This window comes from Topomyia yanbarensis, chromosome 1, assembly GCF_030247195.1.
Source record: "Topomyia yanbarensis strain Yona2022 chromosome 1, ASM3024719v1, whole genome shotgun sequence".
In the NCBI taxonomy this organism is placed as follows: Eukaryota; Metazoa; Arthropoda; class Insecta; order Diptera; family Culicidae; genus Topomyia; species Topomyia yanbarensis.
The window spans coordinates 145,462,443-145,473,856 of NC_080670.1; the positions used below are offsets into that span (position 1 = coordinate 145,462,443).

Here is an 11,414-nt window from a genome sequence, read left to right on the forward strand (position 1 = left end):
CCATGAACCAATGCGAACGAACCATACCAGTCGAAGGCTACGGGTTCAGTACCAACTGTTCTACCTGGAATTGTTTATTTAATACATGTATTCACAATTTTTGCACAAATCTTTCCCGTGGTACTAAAGCAGTGGTTTTCAACCGGGGGTGAATTCACCCCAGGGGGAAAATTATACTACTGTGGGGGATGAATTATGCTGGATAAATTTTAACTTATATTTTTACCATTTGTTTATTAACCATTTTTTTTGTTAACGACCTGTTGAGTCAATTTGTCAACTGTTGTTACGGCATGTAATTAGCAAGGACCTGGAAGGTGAAGTATATTTTTCAATATTAAGAGCCATAGTACACAAGGGAGACCAAGCAGTTGAAGGGAGAAAGTTTAGAAAAGCGTGGAAAGGTCATATGAGCAAGCTTAGAATTTACCGGCGACTTAACCCTTTGTCTGCTACCGTAGGAGTCAGGGTCTTTTGGCATTAGAAATGGGAATCGCCTGAGTCTACGACATGTCCGGACAAGTGTAAAGTAACGTGTTACTTCATGCTGTCGGAACCGACAAACAGTTAAGTCACGGTAAACTTCCACACTAAGCATTTGCGACGTTGAAACTCATTGAATGAGCTAGTTTTTTTGTTTTTGGTCCCTCACCAATTACCTGCCTGGGTGTTTTATTTTATTGACTATTGTGACTGTATAAGCGTCTTTGTCATATGTCATGTGTTGCTGTTTCGCACGGTGTCGGCAGCTTTCACCCAAAGCTGCGACGATGGATCCCCATCACGGTAAATTCTATTTTCGATTTTTGATCGCTTTGCAATTCTTACAGCATATTCGAAATTGATTTCTCTAGCGACGTATGTAGGATTATTTTTTTTATTGCTTAGTTTCTTTTTAATTAACAATTTTGAGTCGATTTTTGTGACATTTTCGGCACTTTTCCACTCAAAAGTGCGCCATTTCGCGAAAAATCAAAATATCGAAAAAAACGTGACTGAAGGCAAGTGAAGGTTATCGCCATTCCAAAACCAGGAAAACCAGCCTCCGACTCCAACTCGTACCGGCCAATTGCAATACTTTCCTGTATCCAGAAGTTGTTCGAGAAAATGATCTTGTTTCGCCTCGGAAATTGGGTTGAAACAAATGGCTTACTGTCAGGGGGTTTTGACTCAGTTTCTATCAACATCCTATCAGAGAAGCTGCACCAGCATGGTCTTTCACCGATTTTAAATAACTTTTTGCTAAAATCGGTTGTCTGAAACGCACATGCACTTTTTTGCATGGCGATTTAACAACATCGCGATTTAACTACATGGATCTTCCCCAGGGTTCAAGTCTAAGTTCCCTACTCTACATTTTTACGTGAATGACGTTGACGATTATCTTGTCAGTTCATGGCAATTTGCTGACGACGGGATGGACTCCGTTACAGGGCCCAAAGCTGCTAGTTTGCGAGTACCATTGCAAGATACTTTGGACAATTTGTCTGCTTCAGCTGGGTATCGAGTTCTTCGCGGAGAAAACTGAGTTGAGTGTCTTTTTTAGGAAGCGTGAGCTGGCGCAACTCCAGCTTCAGTTAATGTAACGATCAATCAGGTCTTCACATTCAAATATCTCGGGGTCTGGTTCGACTCTAAAGTTACCTGGAGATCAAGGTGCGGAAAACTCGCTCACCGCCATGAGCGTACATGAATTAGTTTCCTTATACATCGTCGGGGGTTTACGCTCTCGTTAAAAAGATACAGACCCACACAACTCGTTCAGCATCACACCGTATGCGATTACGAAGAGAGAGAGAGAGAATCAGAAATCGCAAAATTTTTTAACGCGTTCCGCATTGCCGATGCAGTGAGGTAATGAGTGCCATCGAACATATTCTGCAGCGAACATGTTCGTTCGGAAAAATGATCCAAATCTTCGTGCGTGCGCAATCCTGAAACTAAACGATTGAAATATATGGCTGGCCTGAAAATATCAGTAGGAGTCAGTGTCCGCCTGGACACCGCACGGAATGGCAGTTTCTGCTGTTTGGGTTCAACTCGCAGTCATTTCCTTGCTGCGTGTTAATTCTATCAAGCGCATGTTATCGCTCGAGTTAAGCTCTACCATTGTATGTACAAATGCCGTACTTGCGATGTAGACAAGATGTGTGGTAATGTACATTGGTTTAGATTTGTTTGGATTTAGTTTAATTTTCAATGTTCAGGCGCGTTCGGCTCCTTCCATGCGCTGCATTCGAGAGGAAACTTAGATTTGTCTTCTTTTCTATGCCAATAAATAATCTTGAAAGTTGTGCGTTTTATAGCGTATCATTGCGCGAATATAGCTCACTACTTTCGGTGATATGCATTTGCATAAAATTGACAAAATATCGATTGTCGCTGATCAATTTTCTTGTTTTTAACTGTAATGATAATATCTTTTGCTTCAATCATATGATTATCCACGTTTAGGTGGTTTTGGCTTGCGGCGAAGCTGGCCCAGGTTATAACTCAAATTGATGTCTAAATAAATGAAGTGATAACAGTTTCGGTTGAAACCTGACTCAGTTTCGGGATCAAACAAAAACGCATTCGTGCTAGGGCATACGAGTCCGGCGCATAAAGTTCATACCTTTTTGTGTGCATGAAATTAGGTGTGAATGAACAGATAGAAAGGGAATCATATATATCAACTAATAACAATATAATAGATAAATCGAAATTTTAAAAACAGTTTACCAAACGAAATTTTCACTGAAATGCTGTTAAGTTTATTAAATTTCTTGGAACTAAAAATTGGAATGTGGATTGCATGAAATTTAGTAACACGGATCACCTTTCTGGCGGAGTAACTATTGGTGTTTGTTTCAGCCAAGATTTGTTCACAAAAATAGATAAGGCTAGTAACTAGGACTATAACCATTCATGTATGCGCTTACAGTTGTGTTCCAACTTGGGGAACGTTCCGGTTGGTAGAAAGCTCAATCGCTTGAAAATTGGCTGGGTATCCAATTGTCCAGTGGATGCTTCGTCCTGGATGGTAATGAGCAATCGCCGTAGGAAAATTTAATTTAATTCTTATGGTCCTGAAAAGGACCCTTTCGGCGATGCTCACACCTGGCTGGTTGGTGGTGTAATGAATACTAGAACACTTATACTGCTAACTGTTTATTTTCTGAAGATGTTTACAGGTTGGAGGTGAAAATCAAACTAAACTTAAGCTTGCTAGGGGTTCTCCTTTTATAGAGTCGGTGGTGATAAGGGGTACTAGTTTTTGTTGGTGGGGTTACCTTTCGGCGATACCGAACATCCTCCCCCCGGTTGAGCTCACTCAACAGATGATACAGATTTCGGTTGATTATCTTCAATGGGAAGAACGGAGATTTTGTTGATAGGGCGGCGATAAGTTGAACCATCGACGAACACATCGACCGATCTCACTAGCCCGTCTTCGCCTGGATAAACAGCTGTTATTTTCCCCAACTTCCAATGGAGTGGTGGCTGGATGCGATCATGAAGCAGAACAATCATGCCGATGCAGATATTTGGCATGGTTCGTAAGTTCTTTTTCCGAGGCTGTAGCGTGTTGAGGTAATCTCGGCTCCAGGCACGCCAAAAGTGCTCACGCATGAGCTGCAGATGCTGCCATCGATCCAAACGATTAACCTTCAGGTTTTCCAATGATGGTTCGGCCAAGGCGGTGAGAGGACGGCCAATCAAGTAGTGCGCCGGTGTAATCACCAACGGGTCAGCAGAATCGTTAGACACGGCGAACAGGGGCCGCGAATTCAGCACAGCTTCAATTTCGGTGAGAACAGTTGAAAACTCCTCGAAAATCAGCTTGACGTTCCCTACGATACGTTTGAGGTGTGTTTTGGCGGACTTGACCGCCGCTTCCCAAAGTCCGCCAAACTCGGGGGCGTCCGGCGGGATAAAGTGCCACTCGATTTCTCGTGTGTGACAAAACTGCTCGATGCGTTGGACCGCTTGCTGATCACGAAACTGATTGTAGAGCTCGTGCATCTCGTGGTTTGCTCCCTTAAAATTCGTGGCGTTGTCGGAATGTAACTCTTGAATGCATCCTCTGCGACTGATGAACCTTCTCAAGGATGCCAGAAAAGCGTCGGTGCTGAGGTCGGACACTGCTTCCAAATGAACGGCCTTAGTAGCCATACAGACATATACGGCTATATATGCCTTTACGAGAGTAGGTCGTCGCGATCCTTGTTTGACCCAGAATGGACCGGCGAAGTCAACACCGGTGACTGCGAAGGGCGGTGACGGAACAACTCTCGCGGAGGGCAGGTTGCCCATCAATTGAGTCGTGTCGGTTGGATTGCATCGAAAGCATCTCACGCAACGCCGCGTGATTTGCCTGATAGTGGATCGAGCATTTAGCAGCCAGTATCGTTGCCGCATGGCGTTCATCAACCCACTTTGACCGATGTGAAGTAGCTCAACGTGCATTTCACGGATCATCATACGCACCAGAGGGTCCTTGTCCGGCAGTATGATAGGATGTCGACTTTCGAAAGGGAGTTGTGAGCGGTCTAAGCGACCCCCTACTCGAAGCAGTCCGCCTTGGAAGATAGGTCGGAGGTTGCCAATCCTTTTGCAGGGTAGTTTGTGTATAACTCGCTGAATTTCATCCCCCAGGTGGACGATCTGGATCACTTTGATTATAGCTTCTTTCGATTTGCGCAGTTCACGGACGGTCAAATTTCGACGAGTTTCACGGTCGACAGATTTCTTACGGCAGTTGTCCACGAACCGCAGGATGTAACCGATGACTCGTTGAAGTTTGCGAAAGCTACTGTATCGGGAAAAAATTGGAAGTGGTTCGATTTTCACGGTGGGTGCGGCTAGGACTGTTTTCATTTCTGGCAAATCTGTATCTAGAACGGCTGCAGGCGGTCGAATCTGATAGATTACGTAGGCGAGGAATTCAGGACCGTGCCACCAGAGGTTGTTTCTACTGAGGATCTCGGGAAGCTGGCCACGGGAAACGATGTCGGCGGGATTGTTTTCGGTGTTGATGTACTCCCATCTGAAACCATCGGTTTCTTCTTGGATTAAAGCAATGCGATTACGGACGAACAACTCAAGTTCATTCAGCGGTTTTTTGATCCAGGCTAGAACAATTGTACTGTCGCACCACAGAACGACTTCTAGAAATTTCATGCTCAACTCGACGGTTACTCTCTTCACTAAATGAGACAGCAGGAGGGCAGCAGACAACTCTTTCCGTGGGATTGACAAATCGTGCAGGGGGGCCAACTTAGACTTACTGGTCAGAAGAGCCATCTTTGCCGTTCCGTCGGCAAATATGCTCCGCACATACACACAGGCTCCGTACGCCACGACCGAAGCATCAGAGAATCCGTGTAACTCATAGGCCATCACGTTGTTGTTTGTCACACATCTAGGAATTGGGATTTGGTTGAGGTGTGACAATGAGCTATGGAGTTCTTGCCACTGTTGTGCAAATTCTTCGTCGACCGGGTCATCCCAGTCTGCCTTAATGCTCCACAGGCGTTGCGCTTGTAGTTTGGCGAGGACAATAGCTGGTGATTACAGTTCGAGAGGATCGTAAAATTTGGCGACTTCGGCGTAGATCAACCGCTTGGTCACAACGTCTCTTGTCACTGGCTTGATCTGGTTAGCGAGGAGTAGTGCATCTACCTCTGGATCCCAGAGCAGACCTAAGACCTTGATGACTTTATTCGCTCCGCATTCTTTCAACGGCACTTGGGGCTCACGTTCTTCGGGTGGCACGTGTTGGAGGAACTCTGAAGAATTGGAACACCATTTGTGGATGGGAAAGCCACCGCGTGCCAACAGCTGTTTCAGTTGCCGTTGTACTTCGATAGCTTCCGACACTGAATCGGCACCAGATAGCGTATCATCCATGTAGACCTCGGTTTTTATTATTTCGGCTGCAATCGGGTAATCATCCTTCTCTTCCGCAGCCAATTGTGTCAGGCACCGCGTTGCTTGGTATGGTGCCGATGCTGTGCCATAAGTAACGGTGTCCAGTTCCAGTACACGCAACGGTTGAGACGTTCGTTCACGCCAGAAGATTCGTTGATAGTGTTTATGTTCAGGTGCCATCAGAATCTGCCGATACATTTTGGAAATGTCTGCTGTGAAAGCTACTTTATGGGTGCGAAATCGAAGCATAATGGAGTACAGCTCGCTTTGCACTACCGGACCGACGAGGAGTACGTCGTTCAACGCAAGATTGGATGGGGACGACTTCGCACTGGCATCGAATACCACTCGACATTTTGTGGTTGAACTGAAGGGACGCAAAACGGCGTGATGTGGCAGGTAAAAATTTTTCTGGTCCGGCGGATCATCTGATTCGATCACTTCATGGCAATGACCGAGAGTTTCGTATTCTCGGATGAACTCAATATACTGGGTCTGGAGCTCGGGCTTACGTAACAATCTCTTCTCTAGCATCAGGAATCGCTTCTGTGCTAAATCTCGGCAATCGTCCAGCTTGGCAACGGTTTCTTTGAATGGTTGTTGTACCACAAACCTCCCTGTTGGGTCTCGTTTATATGTGGACAGGAAGTGGGATTCGCAGGCTTCTTCTTCTCTGGAGAGCTTGGGGATATCCGGCAATTGCTCGACTTGCCAGAACCGCTGCATCATGGTTTCGACTTCTTCGATGGAGACCAGGTTGGAGTGCTGCACTGGAGCGTCGGCGAAGTACGACTCTTTAAGGACATTGGCCACGATCCACCCTAGGTGAGTTTCTCGCAGCTGTGGCAGCTTGTCGGACAAACTTAGAGGCCTTGGCTTCAGGATCTCGAAGAACCACTCTCCACCGATCAGCATATCCACCTTGTCGGGAGTGTGGAACGCTGGATCGGCTAGAACTATTCCTTCCGGAAGACGCCATCCACTGATGTCAATCTTGGTGGTGGGGATTTTTCCAGTCACTTTGGCTGTGACCAGACACTCGAGATTACAGAAGAATGTAGACACTCTGGATCGGAATTTGACCATCACCTTGTCACGAGCGTGGCTTCGCAACTCGTTGATTCCGGTAATGGGAACGTTGGCTCGCTGCTTCTTGACTCCCAAACGGTTGGCCATGTCCTCCGTAATAAAGTTTACTTGGGAGCCGCTATCAAGGAGGACGCGACAGGGATGAGGTTGGCCGTGTTTGTCAATGGCATCTACCACTGCGGTGAGCAGTAGTACGGTTTTCGCGCTGGTGGCGAAATAACTGGAGCAGGATGTAGACACTTGGTGGTCTATCGTAGTGGTTGCTTTCGGTTCTTCGATGGATGGTGGTTGCGGTATAGGCGCTTTGGTTACCACCGATGCTTTGGGTTGGACGTCACGCTCTGGAACTGGCGCCACATCTTCGTGCAACAAAGTGTGGTGACGAGCCTCACACTTGCGACACGACTTGGCGGAAGAACAACTTCTGGTGAGGTGTCCTTTCCGTAGGCAGTTGTAGCAAAGCCCAGCGATTCGCACCTTCTCTCTCTTCTGGGATGTGGACAAAGAGATGAAGGTCGAGCACTGGAAGTTGCGGTTGACACCGCCGCAAAAGTCACAAGCTGGTTCGGTCTTCGTTGGATTTGCTGAGGCTGCATAACTTTTCTGAGACGGTTTCGGCCATAAGGCTGTTGATTTTGGATTATTCGCTGCTGGAACTTGTATCTGGTACGCGGCTTCACAGTTCTCCAGAATTTCGGCTCTGGATGTCAGGAACTTGATGGTTTGCTCGTTACTTGGAAGCTCTCCCTTTCGTTGTGTGGACTCCCAAGCCTTTCGTGTCGACTTGTCGAGGGCATTCACAACCAAGAACACGGTCATATGCTCCGACACACCGGTCATCTCTTGCTTAAGGTAGCGTAGGCTCTCTACATGGCGGGTAACCTCGTTCACCAGTGATCGCAGCTCTTTGTGAGATTCGGACGTCATCTTCTTGAGCGACAGCAAACTCCGGAGGTGTGATTCCACAATCACACGCAAATTTTCAAATCGCTCGGTGAGAATGGCCCAGGCTTGTTGATAACTACCGCTACGCGCCTTGGTGTCTAGTATTCCGGCTGCTTGACCGACGAGAGCCTTGTCAAGATGATACAGTTTCATGGCATCAGTATCACTCGAGTTGGCCATCAGATCCAAAAAGATGGCCTTGAATTTCGGCCAGTTGGGGTAACTGCCGTCAAACGTAGGAATTGGCGCTTTTAGAGGCTGCTGTTGGATGATGACTTGTTGTTTTGAACCCGCTGCTGAGGCTGCTCGGTCCTTTGCAACCAGTAGTAGCTCCTCTACATTCGTTGAGACCAGGTTAAAAAGGTCTTCGAAATCCTGGTAAATTTCTGCTTGTCGGTACACAGTCGCATCCGGGATTAGCGCCATCACCTTGCTGTGAAATCCATTGTACTCCTGATATGCTGCAGACAATTTGTGTTGCATCACTGTCAGCAGCGCTAGAGACAGTTGCCCTTGATGCAAAATGTTCCGCTGGATGCTCATGATTCGCTGTTTAACTACTGCAGTTGCTTCTTGTTCCGTGTCTGAAAAACCCCTGAAGGATTCGTCGTCTTTGGATTGGTTATCCTCATCGGGATCATCATTATCATTCCCGCCGTCGTTAACCAAAAATGAATGATCGACCGGCATTGTTTTGCGAATACGTCACCTTTCTGTCGTAGAAAACCTTTAACGGCAAGCGATGTTGTACCCAGGAAAGAACACGTTCGAACACGTCAGCAAAATGCAAAGCTTCTTTCCGCACACTTGGTGTACAAAAAACGAAAACGTTCTGACACGTCAGCACAGGAGCAGCAGTCGTTGATACCCAGGCAAAACACGTTCGAACAAGTCTGCAAAGCGCAAAGCTTCTTTTCGCACTCCGTATACAAAAACGAACACGTTCTGACACGTCAGTACAGGAGCAGCACTCGTCGATACCCAGGAAAGAAAACGTTCAAACAAGTCTGCCAAGCGCAAAGCTTATTTTCGCACACTCGGTATGCACAGAAACGAACCCGTTGTGACACGTCAGCGCAGTGGGCGTCTTCTCGCATGCGATAGGTACAGGAACGAACAAGTCAGCACAGGGGCAGCAGTCGTCGATCCGGCTCGATGGACCAATTTATGTTCCAACTCGGGGAACGTTCCGGTTGGTAGAAAGCTCAATCGCTTGAAAATTGGCTGGGTATCCAATTGTCCAGTGGTTTGCTTCGTCCTGAATGGTAATGAGCAATCGCCGTAGGAAAATTTAATTTAATTGTTATGGTCCTGAAAAGGACCCTTTCGGCGATGCTCGCACCTGGCTGGTTGGTGGTGTAATGAATACTAGAACACTTATACTGCTAACTGTTTATTTTCTGAAGATGTTTACAGGTTGGAGGTGAAAATCAAACTAAACTTAAGCTTGCTAGGGGTTCTCCTTTTATAGAGTCGGTGGTGATAAGGGGTACTAGTTTTTGTTGGTGGGGTTACCTTTCGGCGATACCGAACAAGTTGTATTATCTATAGCATTTCAGTTATGGATATTAGTCTGAAAGGATTCCGCTGGAGCAGTGCTGCCAGGGACATTTTCAGTTAGCAGTGAAAATGATATTTGTATAGATATTTTCGTTATATTGCATTATTATTTAAAACTGATAAAAACACATAAATGTAAACAATCTTTGTCTATCTTTCTGTGCTATGGGCTATTGAACAATTGGGCAGGTCATAGCACTCTGATAGAAGCATCACTCTTGATAATCAGAGGTTTTTAGTGTTTCTTGATACAAACAAACCAAAAAAAAAAGTTTAGCATAAAAGGTTTCGAGTGATCGGTGTGAATGAATTTGTTTATAGACATCATTCAAAAACCGGGAAGGAAAACGTGTGCAACTTTCGTAGCAATATATTTTTCCAATCATGATAACTGGCCAACAACATTTCGATCCGCCTCAAATTGTTTAAAATCACAGTATTTTCAAATCGATTGGAATTTCTGAATCGGACAAGATCAGTTGAGTTTGAATCTAATATTAATAGTAGACCCCATTTTATATAATACTTTCAGAGAAAATTGGGTAAATCTCACGGTATAAAGATACTATCCTAAGATTCAAATTTGAAAAATGTTACATGGTTAATTTTACGAAGATGCGAATTTTAATCCAGGTCGCAATTCTATGATTGTGAGTATTGTGTGAATTATATTAGAATTTAAACTAAACTGTTCTCATTAGGGTCAGACCCAAAAGAATGTGAATAAAGCATCGGAGGTAGGTGAGTGCGCATGAGCCTTGAGTGAGCGTAAAACGATGCGATTCTTCCTATCCTTGCTGGAGATGTCACACTAGGTATCTGAAACAGCAATGCCAACAAAGGATCAATTTTATCCGGACAATAACTGAAGCACAGTGGGGGCCCAGGCCCACCCAGGAGACCTGATCAGATCACATCAAACAACGATATTGTCAGTGAAGGAGTACGAGTGTTTCTGTTTCCGCTCTGCTGCGAACATACACTTCATCAAACTGGAGAGAATCCAGTATCGTTGGTTTGCATGCACTCGACCCATACGATGAGTATCGAAGTGCTGACGGGCGTTCTCCCGCTAAAAATCGACTGTGGGAACTCACATATCGATTGCTCATCCGATGCGACATTTTGAATCCGTTGGTAATTGAAAACTGCGAAAGGCTCGTCGAGCTTAATTCTCGAACCCGATTTATGTCGTTGTACTTCGACTACATGGCACAAAGCATCAATCCTTCTTCGTACAATCCCAACCCTTGTCCGTTGCCTAGATACTTCTGACTCTAATGCTTTCTTCGAAACATATATGAAGGAAGAGATTTGTGGAATCCCGGATCATATACGCCTGCAAGTGATCCCCAATATATTTTACAATAAATTCCGAGAAGTCGACTGTGATAAAATGTTCTACACTGACGGATCAAATTTCGATGGGTCCACTGGCTTCGATATCTTCAATCATACTATTACTGCTTCCTTCAAGCTCAATGATCCCGCTCCAGTTTACGTCGCACTTAGGTGCTATTCAGTACAGGCACTCTAGTAGTTGACTCTACAAGGTAGGACAGGGAACTTCTATAAACGACGGTCTAAACTGGGATATTTATCGTCTTTATAAAAATTTATATAAGGACCATATAAAGGAGATCGTGATATGCCTGGATGTCTCGAACTGGGACATTGGGTGGACTACCTCGAGCCCAAAGGGAATCCTTTAACTGAGTCCTGACGTTACAATATCCGGTGCACAGACTACTCCCTGCATGCCCAATACGACGCAAATGCGCATCTAACGTGTAGTGGTTGGACATGCGCCAGGATATTACACGAATCAAATCTCGAGCCACATCCATCCCCCTGAACCTAGGTTTCGTTGATACCGTCGGGATAATAGAATGTAGCTATCGTCCAAT

General features: G+C 45.5%; 1 protein-coding gene across 1 annotated transcript; it reads right to left on the reverse strand.

Moving 5' to 3' along the window:
- Positions 1 to 2,934: 2,934 nt before the first annotated feature.
- Positions 2,935 to 8,637, reverse strand: LOC131675995 (uncharacterized). The gene is made up of 3 exons (XM_058955118.1): positions 5,558 to 8,637; positions 3,098 to 5,404; positions 2,935 to 3,015 (listed from the first exon to the last, which is right to left on the reverse strand). Exons 1-2 carry the CDS (start codon positions 8,635 to 8,637, stop codon positions 3,310 to 3,312), a joined length of 5,175 nt encoding a protein of 1,724 aa, XP_058811101.1. The 3' UTR covers positions 2,935 to 3,015; positions 3,098 to 3,309.
- Positions 8,638 to 11,414: the final 2,777 nt, after the last annotated feature.